General features: G+C 39.0%; 1 protein-coding gene across 3 annotated transcripts in view; it reads left to right on the top strand.

The window, feature by feature from the left end:
- Nucleotides 1-21128, top strand: part of Dgki (diacylglycerol kinase iota) — a 466379-nt gene that overhangs the window by 404880 nt on the left and 40371 nt on the right. For all 3 annotated transcript variants that reach the window (XM_055602146.1, XM_055602148.1, XM_055602147.1), the window contains one exon: nucleotides 11747-11772. In XM_055602146.1, coding sequence (XP_055458121.1) covers nucleotides 11747-11772 — 26 coding nt within the window. The remainder of the gene's footprint in view (nucleotides 1-11746; nucleotides 11773-21128) is intronic.

Raw genomic sequence — 21128 nt, forward strand, 5'->3', positions numbered from 1 at the left:
GATCAAGGGAGAGCTTGTAGCAAAATAATAAAGATATACCCATATCCCTTAGGTGTGATGCAGATATTTCACAAGTTAAAAACTAAAAAGTGCTGATGATGGGTACAGGGAGTTAGTGGCAACTCTGATGAGCTCAAGAAAGGTTGTGTCAAGCAATCTGTACCATGAGATGCTTCCCATTACATTCCTGGGTATTTGGGTTTTCTTTATTACTTAGTCATTGAAGATATTTAGATATTCTTTGAATGGAGAAGATGACTCAGCAACCAGGAATCTTAATTATCTATAGATTCTGCATGTATGGGTTCTTGTATAGTCATAAATGACTGTAATATGGAACATTTCAGAAAGCTCGCTGCTTCTTATTGGTTTACCAACAGGCTGGAAACAGTGGACAGGGACTCCAAGGGACTGGTAAGAATATCCTTCAAAAACTAAGCCTCCAGAGGGGCTGGGGAGATGGCTGCTTTTCTAGAAGCCTGGTTTCACTCCCAGCATCCACTTGGTGGCTCACAACCTCCTTTAACTCTAGCCCTAGGGAATCGAAAGTCATTTTCTGACTTCAGTGAGCACTGCATGTATGTGATATACAGACATAAACTCAGGCAAACATAAAATAAAAATCTCAATAAATAAATAAATAAATAAATAAATAATAAAATCAGAGCAGAGCAGAGATGATAGCTTTACCTTCCAAAACACAGTTTGCCTTTGGGCATTAAGAGAAGCTGGCAAAATGTTAAGAGATATTTTGTGACAAAACTGCTTCGGTATTTAAAACCAGACAGTGATAGCTCCATCCAGCACACAGAAGCTGGAATGTTCTTAGGCCAAAAAAAAAAAAAGTGTTTGCAAGAACATGCTAGAAGTGGAGGTTGTGCACGGCCTGTCTTGCCTCCTCTAGGAACAGCCCCATGGCGTGAGATACAGGATGGTATTGGCTCTCATCAGTTTGATTAAGTGGAGTAGGGATACAGGGTAGGGAGGATGATGTCCAAGCTAAAAAGTGACCACCCACAACAAAGGGTGCTAGTTTTACTACTGATAGTACCTCTCTTCTAAAGGGCCAAGTTCCTTACTTAGAATTATTAGCCTTTTAGAGCATTCTGGGCCTACACCCACACTATCAGAAAAATGGGCACAGTTTCACTGGGGTCCAAAACATTCTCCCCTTCCAAAAGGGAGCAAAACTCAATGCTGAGGCAGCTGCCAGTTCATTCTTCTCAGATCTACACCCTGTGGAGCCCCTGTGCCATGGGATTTCCACCACATTACTGGATGTAGCGACAGGGTATTCTGACAATGTGGGAATTATCACTCAGGATCAAGGCTAATCCTAATCATCCTAAAGGGGCCACAACTTGTGTTAAATGTGACTTGATTGCCTCTTCCTGTGCCATGAAAATTTTATTCTGTAAGACTTTTTTCTTACCTGTGCTGGGAGGGCGCCTTTAAGCTGCTTTCATCCTTTCCACCCAAATGCAGCAACTGGACATAGACTATGACTAGCCAGTTGGTCATTTTTTTTACACTTTATTCACTTTGTATCCCCCCATAAGCCCCTCCCTCCTCCCCTCCCTTCCCCACCCTCCCTCCCCCTTCTTCATGCATGCCCCTCCCCAAGTCCACTGATAGGGGAGGTCCTCCTCTCCTTCCTTCTGATCTTAGTCTATCAGATCACAACCGGAGTGGCTGCTTTGTCATCTTCTGTGGCCTGGTAAGGCTGCTCTCCCTTCAGGGGGAGGTGATCAAAGAGCAGGCCAATCAGATTATGTCAGAGGCAGTCCCTCTTCCCATTACTGTGTAACCCACTTAGACACTAAACTGCCATGGATTACATCTGCACAGGGGTTCTAGATTATCTCCATACCTAGTACAGGATCCCCACAAGGAGAGCAACAGAACCAGAAGATTTGAACACAGGGGTCTTCCCAGAGACCCATACTCCAACCAGCTGGTCATTTTTAAAGCTGAGTCCAAGCAATGTGTGTTCAGGTGTGGGGGTCCAGGATGTGATAGGCTGGAGTCACTATTGGAAATGGGAAGAAGAGTGTTATGAGAGTGTGACCCTTCGGGTGAGAATTTTTGTGATCCTTGGGTAACAACTCTTAAGAGACTTGGAGAAAGCTATCTGTATCTGAGCGAGAAACCCCAGATTTGAAGCTAGGGAGAGAGAGACCATGCTTTCTCTCTTTCCAACTCTCCGACTCCCGTGCTCAACGCCATGCAGTGAACCGGCACCCTGCCTTACCTTCCGTTCCTCGCTCTTGATGGGTGGTCAGCCCCATCCCCACGCTAGGTTTTCAGAAACTGCTGGGGACGTGTTCTAAGCATCTGTCATGGATAAACAGAGCTAAATTCTTAACAGTGCTGTGTAAGCAACCCATTTCTTCTCAGAGAGAGTCTGTGGGCACTTTGCTGTCATCATGACTGTGGTTCTTGTGTCTTTATTTTCTCACGGGTTCCTTCATGTTTTGTGCTGTGTGACTAAGTACTGCCCTGTTCTTGAACATAGAGGGGCTGAAAGGAGGCAGAGGCTTCTCAAGTCAGGCTTCCCACTCCAGTGGACATTCTCTCCTAAGGAGAGGGTGGAGCAGGAATCTTCAACTCCCTAATAGAACACCATAGGAAGGGAACTGAAACTGCTTACAGTTTTACCTATTATTTTTTTCTCCATTTGGTACAATTGGATTCAGAGTCCTTGCTTGGACTTTGTAATTAGCTAGGTGAGGCTTTCTCAATGGCTAGACATCCCAACATAGATAGTAGGTATCCTGATCATGACTATGTGAGATGACCTTCCTTAGAAACCTCCTGTGCTAACCCTAAAGGCCCCAGTTAGACTGTGTAGTCCAGAGCTTCAGGGTTCCATGTCTGGTCTGAAAAACTTCACAATGGCCTGTGATAGCTCAGAGAATTAAAAAGTGCTGTGGCCGAGTCTGATGACCTGACTTTCATCTCTGGTACCCACATGGTGCAAGGAGAAAAACCAGCTAACCACTAATCAGAGCTGTTGTCTAATTTCAATTTGTGAGTAATGCCCCCCCCATCAACATAAATAAATGTAATAAAATTTTTAAATAAAGTAAACTACATCTTCTCAAAATGCAAACAGATTTTTGTCTTAAGCCTGTTAGTCAGGGCTTCGTAAGCATTGCCAATGAGCCTGGTTTCTGAAGGCTGCACCCCTGGTTCCCTGTGGGTGCATCTCCAATGGTTGGACCTTTTCTGTTCTTTTTCCCTTTTTAAGAAGCACACTAACGTACATCTTTGCAAACACTGATTCCTACACTAAATCCTCGCAGGTTTAAAATACCCACATACAGTATGATGGTCAGGCTTCTCTATTGAATAAGTAGGTAAGCCTAACTTTACCTCTTTTTTCCATCTATTGCTTTCCTGTGCTGAAGGCCCATGTTTTGTTTTGTTTTCATTCTTCCTCTACCTTTCACTTTGAAGAAACTCTTTTCTCATTTTGTTTACCTTCCTGAAAAAGAACGGTAGGTGGCAGTAACATTTCAATTCAAAGGGCATTTAGGGGCCTGCACAAACTGACTATAAAGAATATTCAGCAGAAAAGAGCAGATTTTACAAGCTAATGGTGAAATTGCCATTTTTAAAGCCTAATATGTGTAAATGCATATTTATTTTAAAAACAAACCATATATTTCAAATACAGCTCACAAAGAGGTCAACCAGGGATGTATTTGGGTAGAGAATCTTAAAGGTGGAGTAGTAATGAAAAGGAAAAAAAAAAAAAAAAGAGTGATCTATTTCACTTGAAGATTCTGCCAGTGTTTGTGATGTCAATTTTGAGACTTTTACCTCCATAACATTGCCCATCTCTGTGCTTCCCCACCCCCCCACCTCTGCCCTTACCCTGTGTTGGGAGTGAATGTTACCTTTGAAGCCCTCTGGCTGTCCATGAGGGGGTTTGTAACCACTCGAATAGAGTGTGTTTGTCTCTCTGCTCTCAATGCCACTTTGTGTGGCTGCCGAAACTTTTATCCTTGCACTCATTCTGTGCTTTGTCCATTGTCTTAGAGAAATGAGCATAATTAGAAGGAACAAAAGCAAACAAAGAGGGGTTTATGTAGTTGATAGAGACTCTCAGTTGCAAAGGACTTTTGGTCTCCAGATGCTTAATTATAGATGCCCTGGGGCCAGCGTAATGGTGGCAAAGTTGTACCTTGGATCTACTGGCTCACTGTTTCTCACCACGTCCTCAGTGTGGTCCCATGGAGTGGTGTTTTCTAGAAACAGGCAAGCAACATAAAACTTTAGAGGAAGCTCAAGTAAAGAAACTGTTGCCCAGAGAGAAGAAACTATAGTCCACTTTCAAATACATTAAGGTGCTCCTAGGTCTCCTTGATTTATATGGAGTTTTTGCCCATCTGCAGTCTCTAGACATCAGAAAGTCTGTGCAGCAGTATCCTTTCTCAATGGAACAGTGGGAACACAAAGGCAATGTTTCTTCAGGCAGGAAAATAGACACTGAAAATCTTACTGGATGGAGTGTCCCATGCAAAATTGGTTTCCATTTAAGGCATTTAGGTCTCACAGGGAACCAGAATACTTTCTAAAGCATGACACCAAGTGACTAGGATCAGATAGTTCTGAAAATTTACCATAGTAAGGGAGTGGTCCCATGTGGTGGGCTCTATTACAAAAAGACTGCATTTTATCGAAGTGTGAGAAGTGTAGATGAGAAGAGCCTGGGAAGCTCTCAGAACGGTGGTCAGGAAATGGAAGAAGAAAAAGGAGGAGGAGGAGGAGGACAAAGAAGAAGAAAAGATGAGTTGGGCAAAAAACACGGAGAGTTGATAAGCCAAATAAGACCCACATAGATTGTCTTCAAGACAGGGCTTCTCTGTGTAACCCTGGCTGTCCTGAAACTTACTCTGTAGATCAGGGTGGCCTTGAACTCACAGAGATCTGTCTGCCTCTGCCTCTCACTGTTGGAAGTAAAGGCATGCCCTGAATAGGATGTGTAATCAACCCAGTCCTATACGAAGCACTTTGTTAGCTGCGGTGCTCCCATGTCAGGTACAGAGTAGTGGCAAGCATTAGAAAGGAATGTTGATAAAATTGCTCTTGCTACAAGCAAGGGAATGTGTGCTGTATACTCTGCTTCATTCCCTAGCATGAATTTTACTGCTAGGACTAGTTTGCTTATTCATTGAGCTGCACGTAGAAGAAATGCAGGTTCTGGCTCACCTAGGGACACTGCTGTTTTCTGTTATGGTTCTGTTATACTGGACAAGCTTGTGAGTCTGTATAACTACCTAGGAGTTCTCCCACCCCATCTACAGTCTACTGTAATAGAAATGTGTGGGGTAGGCTCCTAGTATTCATCCACTCCATCTTGTGTTGACATCCAGTTTCTAAGGGAGGAAATATCCTGAGATATTTCTAAGGGAGGAAATATCCAAGCAGAAAAACTATGAATGCTTTAACATGAAAGCTATACAATGAAGAGAAAGTAAACATTGTATTGAGGCTTAAAAAACAGATTTAAGATACTGACATTTAAAATACATAAATTAATAAATCTTAAAATTTAGAGAAACTCATGAAAGCTACTACAAGTGCATATCTCCAAAACCTATTACTAGCAAAGCATCATGCAACATTCTTCTGCAGTGTCTCTGAGCCTTCGGTATAGAAGTTGCATTGTCAGTGTACTCGGTGGGTCTGTGCACCCCGTGGTTGCTTATTTGCTATAATTTGACCAGTTGTGGATCATGTTCTTTACCCAGGATTCCTTCAGACTTCTTGGTAACTTCCACTGATGTGAGTTCGTTCTCTTCATCCTTGCCACCATTGTTGCTTTTTGCATGCTTTGATGCCAGTTGTCACTCTAACAGAGTAATATCTTGTGGTTTTGGCTTCGGCTTTCATTTTCCTGATGACTGGTGATTCTGAGCAGTTTTTTCTGTTTCCTTTTGGTCAATTGTGTCTCTTGAGAAATTCCAATTATGAACTTTAACTTAGGTGATTCTTTTTGTTGTTGTTGTTGTTTTACTATTATTTTTCATTATTCATTGCAGATTTTAACTCTTTATCAAATAATAGTTTGCGAATACTTCATCACATTTCGTGTGTCAGTTCTTCAGTCTGTTACTTGCTTCTTTTCATGTACAGAATGTTTTCAATGGGATACAATTCCATTTTTCTGATTTTGCTTTTGTTTCTATTGCTTTTAAGGTTCTATTGAAAGCACATTGTTCTTGTCACTGTCATGACACTTCTTAATATTTTTTTCTAGTAAGTTTGTGCTTTAGGAGCCTTACATTTATGTGTTAATCCATTAGAGTTTTTAAAATACATTTTTGTTAAACACAGACTAATTGTGCATTCATGGAATATTGAATTGACTCTTTATATAAAGAAATAATCTAATTTCAATCTTTTTTATGTAGATTTCTAGTTTTCCCAGAGTCGCTTACTAAAGAGTGTCATTTTCTCACTTGGTGTTCTTGGTGCCTTTGAAGTAAATCAGTAAGCTGAACTGTGTCTTTAATTATGATCTTTATTCTTATTCTGTTCCATTTCTGGGTCTATGCATCTGTATATGTAGAGATTACATGCTGTTTTGCTCACTATATCTTTGTAACATACTTTTCTTTCTAAATTTATTTGCATGCATTTTAATATAAGTAGGATTATATTACTTAACCCTTTATTTTCTTTCCTCCAGCACCTTCTAGGTCTGCTTCCTCCATGTCAAACTGAAAGCTTTTTTTTTATATATTTTTAAATTACTGTTGTTACATATATGTATGTGTGTATGAACAAAATTATAAATACAACTTGCTGAGTTCATTTTTGTTTGTGCATATACAGTTTCAGGGCTGATCATTGTGTGTTAGCTAACCAATTAGGCTGCTCAACTATGGAAGAGGCTAATTCTCCTCCTCCAAACAGTCCTTAGCTGCCTGTGTTTGTTTTGGGCTGGCACACTATGAAAATTCCTCCTTTCCATGTTAGCATGTCTATTGGTGTTGCTATGTTCCAGTCTTGTTTATGCAGCCATGTCTAGGAGAGAGTAGTATTTTAAAGTCAAGTAGTGGGATGCTTCCAGCTTTATTCATTTTGCTCAAGGTTGCCTTGGTTTACTGACCTTCTTTGTTATTCTATATTAATTTTAAGATAGTGTTTATAATACATGTAAAGAGTGTCTTTGGAATTGTATTAAATCAGTAACTTATTTGCATAGCCATGAACATGTATTCTGCCTTCTCTACTTTCTAAAAAGATCAATTTTGAATAGTCCCACTTTTCTGTAGAAAACCCTCTATTCTAGAGAATAAACTCAGGACCTAAAACATCTAGTAATATTGCCTGAAACTGCCTTCAACACGTATTTACTTTAAAAAAATTGCTTTAAGAATTCAAACATTGCCTAGTCTTATTATAACGTGTTATGCCATGTTTGGTTGATATCCTTGGCCTGTTCTTTTCTGAAGGGAAACGGAGGAAGAGCAGAGGGTCTCCTGGGTTTTGGGTCTTGAGGAAAAAGAGAGGTAGGGGAGGGACTGGGAGGAGAGGAGGGAGGGAAAACTGTAGTCCAAATGTAATACATGACAGAAGAATAAATTAATTTTAAAAAGAATCCAAACTCCTTATGTCTGCACTAAATAAAAGATAAATTAAAATAAAAAAATTATCCATGTAATGGTGGAACACTTTAAAAAGTGTTTTATGTTTTGGAACTTTAAGTTGTTTACCTCTTATGCTACTTTTTACTGTGGCAACAGATAGACTTTTTGCTCTTTCTTTCTAATGTGCTAGCTAAAGGCTGGGCAAGCCTGTCCTCTCTTGCATCCTTGTGTATCCTGGTCACTGCATTCCTTTCTGGGCTTCTCAAAGGCTCTTTCCCAACTCACCACTCCTTTTACTTTTTCAACTTCTGAGTGCCATGCCAATTGAATAACCATTCTCAAATTCTTCATGCCTTCATCTCTTAAGCATGTTCTGCTGACATTTGTGTTTTTATAGCTCCACGGTGGCTTTTTGATTACTTGTGATATTTTCGCTGAGTAAGTTCTTTCCAGAACTTCTGGTTTGGGGTGGATAATTGCAGGAAGGTTGACTTTTTTTTTTTAAATCAGCACTCTCTTTTGGAGCTTGATCCAGTGTCTCAGGATCAGGCCATCTTAGCTCAGAGGGGTGCTTTTGTGGTACATGACTGCACTGTGTCCTCACAGCTTATTGAAGTCGTGGCTGCTTTCCTGAAATGTAGTCCAGTTTTTACTTTATTTGGTGACTCTTCTTCATAGAGGGCAGTTTCTCTCATAAACAGCCAGATTACTAAACAACGTTTCTATTGCTTTCCATCCTCTCTGTTATTTTTCATGGGTTTCAAGTAGAATCAAAAAACAGACATTTTTATTCCTTCTTCCTGACAAGGGAGTTTTACAATAACCCTGAGCTTATCTTCTCTCTGTTCTCTTTAGATCATTCAAAACAGAAACCAGAATATGGGACTTTCAAACATTTTTTGTAATTTATTTTAGAAAGTAATTTCCAGACACTTAGAAATAGATTTATCGGCTCCAGATGGAATGGCCTAACTCCCCCAGTCATGGGTTTTATCATCCTTTACATGTCAGCAGTACTGAGTTATTTATGTTTCTGATAACGTCTATGAAATTTCAGTCCTGGCTGTTTTATGTACCCATTGCTTCTGTCTAGAATTTTTCTCTCACTTACTTAATGAACTTTTCTTAATTCCCTAAAGCTGGGTCAACATGGCTTTTACCTTTAGAGTTTGTTTTATTCTTCGGGAACATGACTGATCTCTCTGCCCTCTTACCCTTTTCCTTCATACACATTTTTATTTTGTACTTTTCACTGTGATGAGCATATTTTCTATGTTATGTCATTATGTTATAAGTTGTTTTTTAAATTATTCAGTAGATTATGACTTTTTCTGATACTGATTTTATGTTTCTCCATTACTTCATGTGGGACAAACATTTGGGAGCTTGCTGCATGCATTAATTCAAAGAAATTAAAAGACTCCAGCATGAATGATAATAATTTAGGTTTAATAAAACAAAATAATAAATTTAAAATGCAGTCTTTGATTCTACTTTGGGTTTTCCTGTTGTCTTTTTTTTTTTTTTTAATTTCCTGAATTTGAATGACGTAAGAATGTAAAGAGTACTAACAAAGCAGTAAAACATGGCAAAACATGTCTGTTCGGTAGATCACATAGGAGAGGAGATACACAACGATGGAGAGAAGACTCTACATCGCTGAATTAGTAAATGTTGGTAATAGTTCCCAGTGTGAAGGCAGCATCTACCTCTAAGTCTGTGTACATGGAAGTAACTTAAGTAAGTTGTGGCCCGTGTCTCTCAGGTATAGCGGGAAGAGTAAGTGTGGAGCTTCCTGTGTGCCTCGGCTGTGCACTTGGCTCTCAGGAAGATGATCCATTCCTGACATTCAAGCCTCTTTTAAAAACAACTGCTTATGTTGCTCATTGCAGGGTGTTTCTTCTCTCCTGAGCTGAGTTCTGTGAAAAGTCGTTTGCCCATTTTCAGCCTAAATGGATGATGTACATGGCTCAGTTGTATAATCTGGTGACGTTCTGCAGTGAAAGGTGAAATGCTGAGTGAGGGCTGAAATATTCCATATGTCTTCAAACTCCCCAAGTCCTGGAGTGTGGGAGATGTTCAGCCACAGAAATCTGACATGACTAATCCTTGCAAAACACTATGAAACTGATAGTTTGTCCTTGCTGCCTGGATATACTTCAGATTGCATCCCCCTGAGACTTTAACAGAGACATGTGGACTTTTTCAGATTTAGTATTAAATGTTTTGCAAAAAGTCAGTAAAGAATGTGCCTCAAGGGCTCTACCTGAGCCATGCAGGAGGCCATGGACATGGGTTTCTCTTTTTCTCATTCTCCTTCAGAAATTGATTATAAATATGTGTTTTCTTACTTTCCATAAAAAAAGAAGTAAAGATGTTTTTATTGCTGACTCATCATTCATACCCTAGGCAACTTCATTCACACATGTTATTTACAATCTATGTTCTTTAAAATCAACTTTTAATTTCATTTTACCTTCAATTCAACACATTCCCCGTTTAATTATTGTTCCTGCTAAAACAGGTATGGGTATCCCTATTGCTGGATGCCGTGGGCATCTTTTGACTCTTAGGGAGCTCTGAAGCAGACCCTTCTCCTTAAGGTCATTTGAAGGCAACATGATCACTTTTGAAGAGCCTTAGAATGTATCTGATTCTAAATATCAACACGGTGGTACCGAAATGCATCCAATTCAACAAATGTGATGAAAGGTCCTGCTTTTTCTAACTATAACATGTTTCCACATTGCTAGGAGGTAATAAACTGCAAAGACCAGTATGTGAACAGCACCAAATCTGAGTGCTTTGTACTTTAAGAGGCTTATCAATAAGTTCCAACAGGGGAGGCCAAGTGTTTCCTGGTTAATGATGACTTGGCGATGTGTCGATTCCTGCTCATTATTCTTCTAGTGCCTCTTGGACACTTTTTTTTCCCCCACCAAATCTTGGGATTGTCTCTTTCATGTGCAAAATTCTACTTGAAAAGGCTCACGAGGCTGAAATGGGTTGGTGGTTTGCACTAGTGAATGGTCTCCCTTTCTTTCCATCACTACTAAGCATGCAACCATTGCTGTACTCACAGGATAACAGTGATATTGCTGATCAGTAGATCAAGGCCAGCAGCAGCATGCATTCTCACATCGTTTAACATTGCTTCAGCAACTAGTACATCTTTGAATGGACTCACATTTTCATTCATACCACCACATGTGTGAACAGTGGGGACATATTTTTATGGTTGAGATGATGTTCCATATATGGCTGTGATAGTTAGAGCTAAACTTACAGGTGATATATAAAAGTTACTGGTTTATTATATTTATGAGATTCCAGTGATTTTTGGTCTTAGCCTGATTTTCATAGGTTTGGTGATATTAGACTATCACACAGAGGGTCTGTCTTAAGCTCATGCAAACATTAAATTTTATGAAGAGTTTTGGAAACAGGAAATTAATGATAACTGTGTATTCATTTTCTTTTACTTCTGTTACATTTTAAAATATCTAACCATGTCCATTTGTGCATAAAATCTAGCACACATTTGTGTGTCTGGCATTTGGTCTAGGTGTTTGGGGTTGGGCATTATTTTTCACTTGACAACATATTTCAGTGGATTCTCCTTCTTCCAATATAAGTTCAGATTTAACTAAATTTGTTACAGCCTACTGACACCATGCCTAAGTTGCTGACATTATGGTAACCCAAAATATTCAATCCATCTAGATAATATGGAAGTGCTATTGATTAGAACTACCTTTCAACAAGTACATTAGTTACAACTACTATACTGAGTTTCTCCTTAGCTGACTTTTTCTTAAGATTTATTTATTAACTTTTTATTTAATGTGTCTGAGTGTTTGCCTGCATGTATGTATGTGTACCATGTGTGTTCCTGGTACCCATGGAGGCCACAGACAGTATCAGAGCCCCTGGAACTGGAGTTAAGGATGTCTGTGAACCATCATGTAGATGCTGGGAATTAAACCTGGGCCTCTGAAATAGTAGCAAGCACTCTTAACTACCAAACCATCATCTCTCTAGCCCCACTTTAACTGAATTTTGACTATATAATTTCTGTAAAATTATTTATACTTATTGTTATCATACATAAAATATTTATCATGTTTATATTATCTTTTTAGGTCACCAGTCTCTTCAGAAGATCATGGTAAGAACATGTCATTTTTTATACTAAATTTTACACCCAAAATTTGTCTCTTATTATAACTCAGTGTCAGAGCAGAAGATTACAAGAAACTGTCTCAAAGATATTAACCCTGTAGTTTTTTAGTGTGAAATGCCAAACATTTTTAAAAAATATGATCTGCAGAAACTGTATTTGATATCTAGTATTATTTTCAAATCAGTGTGGCCATTTTGGTTGACAAGCATTATGAAATATAATATCTTCTGCCATCACAAATGTTTCATAACTTTTAAGGTAAGCATGTATTTTTCTGTAAGTCAGATTTTCGTATCTCAAATGAGAAGGGGTTCTAGGAGAGGTCACCCAAGGCCCTTCCAGGTTGGACATTGTGAGTCCACATCTCCGTGCACATGTTGGCAGAGTGCTTTAAATATGAGATGAAGCTTATCAGCAAGTGAGTGAGTGGTTACTCAGAGGTGTGAATTTTTCTTAAGGGACAACTGCTTCATTCAAAGGACAAAACATCTAATTATGTAATTTCTAAACTTTGATAAATTTATTCCATCAGTCACTCAAAATTGTTAGGTGGCTATAATGGTTCATTATACCAGAGAATGATGTTTCACAAATATCTATATTCAAGTTTAGCTGGGGACTTGTTGATGTCTTTCTTGGACTTTTGGAATTGTCCCATAACCATAAACCACACATGTAGATTACCCCTTTCCAGTTTACTGTGTGCATATAGAACCTTTCGCATATAGGGATGACCACTTTACAACAGACCAAAAATTATTTTTGACCTTTTGATATTGTATTTTAAAACAAGAGCTGCTAGGCTCTAAATAGAGTCTTTATTTTCCTCTACTGCTTATTGTTTTATCTGCCATCTTGTCCTGTTCCCCTGTCAATAATCCACACTCTAGGTGAATCACTCTGTATCTAATTTCTGGATAATTTTTTGCATTTCTTGCTTTCATTCTTGCTGTCCCCTGGAAGGAAATGGCTCCTGCTTTTTGTTATGTAGTGGTTTCAGCTCACCCTTTTTCATCTTCTGTGGAAGCTCTCGATCCACTTATTGGGCCATCTATTTTTCTGAGCTTAACACAATCATCTGATGCTTTCCTTAGCTGGCTTCTCAGACTGCCAATGTTTCTGATATAGTGTTCAACAAAAAGCAAGCATTAAAATGTATTTATTAAGTGAATGAATTAAGGAAATGGAGAAGGAGTTTTAGGCTGTCTCTCCTGCTGCTACATGTTGAAATCTTTCCTAATGTTGGAATGAAGTTGTATCGTGTTCTCCGAAGAATTGTAGGAGAAATTATGTTCAAGGCCCATTAAGTCAGAATTAGGTAATCAACCACCTAATGGTAAACCGTTATTACATGCTATGTTGCTGATTGTTGCTGGTATGAATAGGATTTTGATTGTATATTTATAACTCCTTCAGCTTCCATGTCCAAATGATAAATTAGAAATGCGTGTTTTCCTTTATTTTGAATTATTACCCTTAATAACCTTTGGCTGCTTTTGTCTTCCTATCCATAAGAGTACATCCTCTATTCACAAGGGCAGGGAGTCCAAATTAAAGTTCTACATCCCACAGGGACTTCTTAACGGGTCTGGGGAGAGCTCTAGGCATATGTTAGGGTCCTCTGGAGCTTTAGGAGGCGACCTGTACCCAAATAACTTGCTTTTGGAGTTACGAATATTTTAACAACTCTTGTGTGTTTAATTGAGGAATTACTGTGCAAATTAGATGAGTATCACATTTCAGTGAATTAAAAAATTTATTATATATTTACGCCTCTGTCTCCTGAAACTTCTAAAAATAGTTTAAACATGCATGCTGATTTATCTATATAGTCTAATTATTCATTATTTACTAGTCTGCACATACTTAGGGAAATATTTTTATGTATTTCTTTATTTCTATGATTTTCTACCTGACACACACTATATGTTTTTTTACATTTATGTATTTTAGGAATTAATATTTACTGTGGCCATCATAAAATACTTCAATTTTACACCATTACTCTTGCATAACACTTGCATGTTGTAAAGATACTGCAATGCATTTGTAGGAGAGGTGAATCAAATTGCTCCAGTTTATTCTAAAAGGATTGAGGCACATTGGCAAATGGATTGTGAAACCAGAATATAAAAATCTGAGGCTCTCGGTTTTCTTTCTTTCTTTCTTTCTTTCTTTCTTTCTTTCTTTCTTTCTTTATTTCTTTCTTTCTTTCTTTCTTTCTTTTTTCTTTCTTTTTCTCTCTTTCTCTCTCTCTTACTTCAAAGCTTTATTGTGAAGGACAGAGGGCAGCACTTCTGCCTCGCCCCTGCCCAAACCTTTAAACTGTGGTCATTCTGATATCCCTGGTGATCTCCTTCATGATGTCCATTGGAGTGTGGAGAAAGTGTAACCAGGAAAGCTCAAAGCTTCCTTACCTAAAGACAGGCAGTATTATTTACAGTTCACCTTCACGCTGGAGGCAAGAATCACACTGGAGTTTATCACTAAGTCAATTTATTTTTACATTTTAAATGTCCCTGCTACAGATTTTCACTATTCTGGTGACTTCTTGTTCTTAATTTCCTGATATATACCATGTCTTCATCCTTCTTTGGAATTTTTGCACCTTTTTTGGTACCTCAACTTACTCTTGGCTTAGGTTCACTGTCCAAAGTGGGTCCAGTTTTCTTGGCTCTTAAAGCCCAAACATCTGAATGTCCAGAGACTCCTTTCTCTTTCTGAGTCTTTTTTAAATGTAATTTTATTTATATATTTGTTTATTACAATTTATTCACTGCAGCCCCCTCCCTTGTCTTCTCCCAGTCTACCCACCCTCCCTCTTCTTCTTCCTCTATGTCTTTTCCCTAGTCCCTGATAGGGGAGGACTCTCTCCCCTTCTATCTGACCCTAGCCTATCAGGTCTGATCAAGACTGGCTACATCATCTTTCTCTGTGCCTCCTTCAGGGGGAGGTGATCAGAGAACCTGCCACTGATTTCATGTCAGAGACAGCCCCTGTACCCCGTACTAGGGAACTCACTTGGAAACTGAGCAGCCAATGGGCTTCCTTTGTATAGGGGGTCTAGGTCCTCTTGATGGATGGTTCTTAGTTGGAATATCAGTCTCTGAAGGGCCCTGTTTTTTGCTCTGTTGTTCTCTTTGTGGAGTTCCTGTCCCTGCCAGGTCTTTCTATCTCCCTCTTCTTCCATAAGGATTCCAACACCCTGCCCAAAGTTTGGCTATGAGTCTTAGTATCTCCTTCAATATGCTCATGGGTAAAGTCTTTCAGAGATCCTCTGTGGAAGGCTTCTTTCCTGTTCCCTGTATTTTCCCACTTCCAATGTCTATTCTATTTGCCCTTTTGAGTGAGGATTAAGCATCTTCCCTAGGGTCTTCCTTGTTGTTTACCTTCTTTAGGAGTATAGATTTTAGTATGTTTATCCTATATAATATGGCTAATATCTACTTATAAGTGAGTATGTATCATTTGTGTCTTTCTGCTTCTGCGATACCTTACTCAGGATGATATTTTCTAGTTCCTACCAGTTGCCTACAAATTTCATGTTTTCCTTGTCTTTAATTGCTGAGTAGTATTCCATTGTGTAAAGGTACCACAATTTCTGTACCCATTCCTCTATTGAGGGACTTCTAGGTTGTTTCCTGATTCTGGCTATTATGAATAGAGCTGCTACAAACATGGTTGAGCAAATGTCCTTATTGAATGGTGGGTCATCTTTTGGGTATATCACTAGGAGTGGTATAGCTGAATCTTGAGGTAGCACTATTCCTAATTTTCTGATAAATACCATATTGATTTCCAAAGTGGTTGTACAAGATTACATTCCCACTGGCAATGGAGGAGGGTTCCCCTTTCTCCTCTCCAGAATTCATCAGTCCTTGAGTTTTTTATTTTAGCCGTTTTTGATGGGTGTAAGGTGAAATCTCAGGGTGGTTTGACTTGCATTTCCCGAATGACTAAGGATGTTGAGCATTTAAGTGTTTCTCTGCCATCGAATATTCTCAACATAAAACCAGACACACTAAAACTGTTAGAAGAAAAGGTGGGGAAGAGCCTTGACCTCATTAGCACAGGAGACACTTCCTAAACAGAATACCAACAGCTCAGGCTCTAAGATCAACAATTAATAAATGGGACCTCATGCAACTGAAAAGCTTCTGTAAGGCAAAGGACACTGTTATCAGAACAAAACGACAGCCTACAGCCTGGAAAAGGATAGTGACCAACCCTACATCTGAGAGGAGGCTAATATCCAGAACATATAAAGAACTAAAGAAGTTAAACACCAGCAAACCAAGTAATCCAATTAAAAAATAGGGTACAGAGCTAAACAGAGTATTTTCTTTCTGAGTCAGATTTTTTTGTTCCCTTTCTACCAGCAATCCTATTTCCTTCGATAACAGTTGCTCTCTTTGGCTATTTCTAAAACAATTCATTCTTGGAGAAACCTAACTTAAAAAAATCCCACAGCTCTGCCTTTTCCTATCATTAAAGGTGCCCTTCAGAGGGCACGTGGTTGTGGTGACGTCACTCCTCTCTTCTTCTGTCTTTTTCTACAATGGGGCTGCTCATATCTGCACTGTGTGTCTCCTGGATGGTTGTGAACTGAAATAGGACATCCTCTGCAGAAATGACCTTCCAGTTTGTTACAGGCACCCAAAACACATGGCATTATGTTCTTCCATCCAGGCAGTATGACAGGAAATGCAGACTGGCTAGTGTTTGCTCCACAGAGCACGGATATTGAGTGTGTTGGTATGTACACAAAATCCCATCTACTCAGGAGACAGAGGCAGGAATGTTGCAATTTGGGGCCAGCAAATTCTTGTCAAAACAAATGATGAAACAAACCAAAAAGCAAGCAACCAAACAAACAAAACTAATAAAAGTTAAAACAAAACAAAACAAAAAATGTTGGTTACCAGAGAAAAATCTGCCTCTTTTAACTTCATCTGTAAACATCTACCTATAAACTTTTTGCTGGAAACCTTTCATTTTTATTTCAGATGTTTAGTATGTAATTTGGCTTGCAGTCCCCGAGCAAAGAATGGGTTCAACTGGAAAAGTGGCTATGTAAGATTGCCAGGTGTGGATGGCACATACATTGTTTTTATGTTCATATCAGGGTATTAGGGTGTTTGAGCGTAGAAGAAAAAGTGGATTGAGCTCTTAGTGTGCTAAGGTGTGTCAGTGTGTGGACGCCCTTTAACTCCATTACTCCACGACGCTGTTAATAGGTAACAACCTGTAGGGCATGTATCCACCCAGCTTTATAGCTGGGGAAATAAGTTCTTAAATAACTGGCTTGATATCACATAGCTGCTAAGTGGTAGAGTTAATGTAAACCTAGATTCACTATTCAAACTATCATCTTTTTAACTTCACCACAGTGCTGGGAAAATAAAGAAATTGTCAGCATTAAGGTAAATTGAGACAGTTATTGAGATGGGGCGGAGGGAGAAGTTCCTTCTCTCTAACAAGAGTTTATTTACTGCTGTGTAAGTAATTTCTTTTTAATGACAAAAGAAAACTGAACAACAACAACAAAAAAAAATAACAGCTTCTCCCTCCTGCTGGGAATGATTTGTCCCTGTAGAAAAAGTGAAATACCGATGTCACATTTTCTCATAATTAGTTAGCTGAGTGAAACCGAAGCTTCAGGGAAGCCTGCCATGCAAATCCCAGGGGGAACATTATGTTTTAATGCAACATCTGGAAGCTGGAGTCCCACTCCCTGTCAGAGATAAGCTTGGCAGTGATTGATGGCCCTGTCCTCAGAGTTCCTCTCCACTGAGTGCCTCACACTTCATCATTTCAATCTCTCCTGGAATCACCTCCTCCTACCCAGGCAGCTTCTCCAGCTCTAAGCTCTTTATGGGTCCTTTATGCTCTTAGCATGTCGATTTTCCAGGCCTCTCAGAATATTATTCATAGAGCCACTACCTGTGTGAGCATGCAAAGGGCACTTTCTAGCGAATGTCTGTCTTGGTCAGAACAGGAAAGAATCTTTGCCAGCTACATATCTGACAGAGGATTAATATCCAGAATATATAAAGAAAACCAACAAACAACAAAAATTTTTTTAAAGGAATAAAAAATTACCCATTCCAATAATAATATTAATAATAATAATAATAATGAGCCTGGTACCTGAACATAGAATTTGCAAAAACAATGGTACACCATAAAAAAATCATCACCAGGCTCTTTTAAAAGAATACCAATAAAGGACTTGATTCCTAGAGTATCTGAGTGGGCATCCCTCTTGCACACACACACACACACACACACACACACACACACACACACACACATCACTTCTTGAACAGTCATTAGTCAGGGGTCTCATTATATATGTGGTCACTTTCTGTTGCCACAGTAAATAGCAGACACCGGTGGCAGTGACCAGTCTGGAAAATGTAATGACCCTGGTCACAATATAAGTCCATGGGTCAGGCCTGGGGTTGATTATATGTTATAATATTGTCAATGACACACCTTACAATATAGTACAAAACTCTTTGAAATTTCAAGATCTCTTCCTTGTTAACTCATTTTTCTGAGTTTTGATTTTCTCTTTCAACTTTACATTTATTAGTTATGCGTGTTTGTGAGAGCACATGCATGTGTGTGTGTGTGTGTGCACTGCTGCGTGCCACAGTGGATAAGTGGAGGCCAGAGAGCAACTTTCAGGAGTCATTTCTTTTCCTCCACTCTGTGAGTTCCAGGGATTGAGCTCAGGTTGTCAGGCTGGGCCATAGCTGTCTCTACCTACTGAAACATCGCTCAGTCCTTAACTCTTTTTTTTTCTCCATATGTGTGATACTGTGAAGGAGCACAGGGCTTCTGTGCATTCTAGGCAAGTTCCCCACCACTAAACTGTCTCTGTTTTTGCTTATTCTTTTGCCTGGGTTCACCTTGAACTTACTCTAAAGCTCGGGTATGGAACTGCACTCCTCCTGTCTCTGTCTCCTGAGTAACTAGGTTTCTACGACTGTGATATTAAACTTGATCATTTTTCTAACATAAACACGGTTGTACACTAGAAGAGATAATATGTATAAAATCTAGTTGCTCACTTCAAATAAAAACTAAGGAGCCATTGTGAAACATTTTCCAGTTAAAAAAATAAAACATGTACAACTTGAGAGTTTCCAGTTGTCAGCTTTCTGACTAGTAATTTTCCTGCCTTTCAAAAGTAATTGAATTTGCCTCTTTATGAGTCTTGTATTTATTCCTTTTTTACTTATTACATATGTGCAAACCCCACATGTGAATTTATGTATGATACACATACACAAGTGTATACACATACACAAGTGTGTATGTATGTATATACTGTTTTTCCCAGTTTGAATCTTTATAAAATGAATAAACTTGTATATTTTTCTGTGATTTGGTTTGAGTCTTTACATTTTTTAAAATAATATTTTTATTTGTTCTTTGAAAATTTCAGACATTTCTACAATGTGCTTTGAACATAACCACTCACTATTACCTCTCTCCAGCTCTTCCTACTGCAGTACGGCATTTCCCTCCCAACTTCATGTCCTCTTCCTTATATTGTTCTTAATATAATTAGTTAATAATTAAAGCTGAGTGCAATTAATTAGTGCTGGCCATAGGTATGTGGGTGTGTGGGTGTGTGGGTGTGTGGCCATTTGGTGAGGTATGGACAACATAGCAGTAGCCATGCTCCCAAAGAAGAGTGACGCCCTCTCTCGGCAGCCATCAGCTGACAACACCCCTCCGCATCAATGCTGGTATGTTTACGGGCTTAACCTTGTGCAAGGCCTGTACAGATAACCACAGCTGCTGTGTGTTGTTACGGGCAACCTCCATGTCCTCTCCAGAGACAGCGTTTAGAGCTTCCTACCGCAGCTCCTTCTGGTGTCCTTGTGTGAACATTCCTCGAGTGTTTAAACCTGTCAGTGGCACTGGCTTGTTAGGTGGTGGATTGTGCACGTCGTTACCTTTGTGGGTAAATGGAGTGAACGGCCATTTAAACATGTATCTGCTTCAGTGATAAGAGCTTCCTTTGGTGCACCTGAATGATGCCTGAAATGAATAGATTAAAAACTATTTTCCCATGTAACAGTGGTGTGACATTGCAACTTGTGATGTATATTTGGGTTCCATATTTACACATTGGTGAAGCATCTTTTCATGCATTTATAGGCCACTTGTGTTTGTTCATCTATGAAATGATTCATTTTGTTTTTGGCCCAACTGCTCTCCCTTTGGGTTATGTTTCTTAATGATTCCATAAACATATTTTTTTTGTTACAAATGCATCTTTTCTTCTCTCTGTTATAAATTTTCTTCAGCTTGTGGGTTGCATTTTTAAAGCTCCTTTGGGTTTCATCTAGTAGACAGATGTTCATTACTTTAAAATATTTCAAATTATTGGTATATTCCTGTAGTTGATGTTTTTGGGATGTTTAAAGAAATTTTATATAACACAAAGTTACAATACTATATTACATTCAAAAAATAACTGCATTCTTTATTGATTTTGTGATTTGGTAAGAAAAAAGATACAGTTTTGCTTTGTTTTTTTATTGCTCATACTTGGTTTAGATACATATGTAAAAAAAAAACAAACTATGGAAAAATTCTAAACCAAGTCGTATAAATACAGGTTGATAACATGATATAAAATTATAGACAGAAGGCACAGGGGTTGAGGACACCTGGAAAGCACAGCCCATTTAATAAGCAGGACTCGTGGGGGCTCACAGAGACTAACGCTGCAGTCCCCATGCCTGCTTGGACCTACACCAGGTCCTCTGCATATATGTTGTGGTTGTCAATTTAGGAGTTTTGTGGGACTAATCGCAGTGGGAGTGGAGCTATTTCTGACCCTGGGCCTGTTCTTAGGACCTTCTTTTCCTCCTACTGTGTTGCCTTGTCCAGTTTTGATATGAGGGTGTGTGCCTAGTCTTCTTGAATCCTGTTATGCCATATTTGGTTGATAACCCTGGGAGTCCTGCCATTTTCTGAAGGAAAATGAAGGAGCAGTGGATCTGAGGGAGAGGAGGTTTGGGGGCCAACTAGGAGGAGTAGATGTAGGGGAGGCTGTGGTCAGGATGTGTTGTATGAGAAAAGAATAAAAAATATATGAACAAAAAGTTATATACATCATAATAATCAAAGGGCATGGTTATCATGGAATACTTTTCAACTGAGCACAGAGATAACTATTACTATCATGAATCTTTTTTATTATGTTGGGTATTTCATACACATGTACTATATTTACATCATTTTCATCCCTTCCTGTTCCCTGTATAACTCCTCCCATATCACCTCTTATTCCTCAAATTCATAACCTCTTCTTT

Source organism: Psammomys obesus, unplaced genomic scaffold (genome assembly GCF_907164565.1).
Source record: "Psammomys obesus unplaced genomic scaffold, mPsaObe1.curated_primary_1811, whole genome shotgun sequence".
Classification (NCBI taxonomy): domain Eukaryota; kingdom Metazoa; phylum Chordata; class Mammalia; order Rodentia; family Muridae; genus Psammomys; species Psammomys obesus.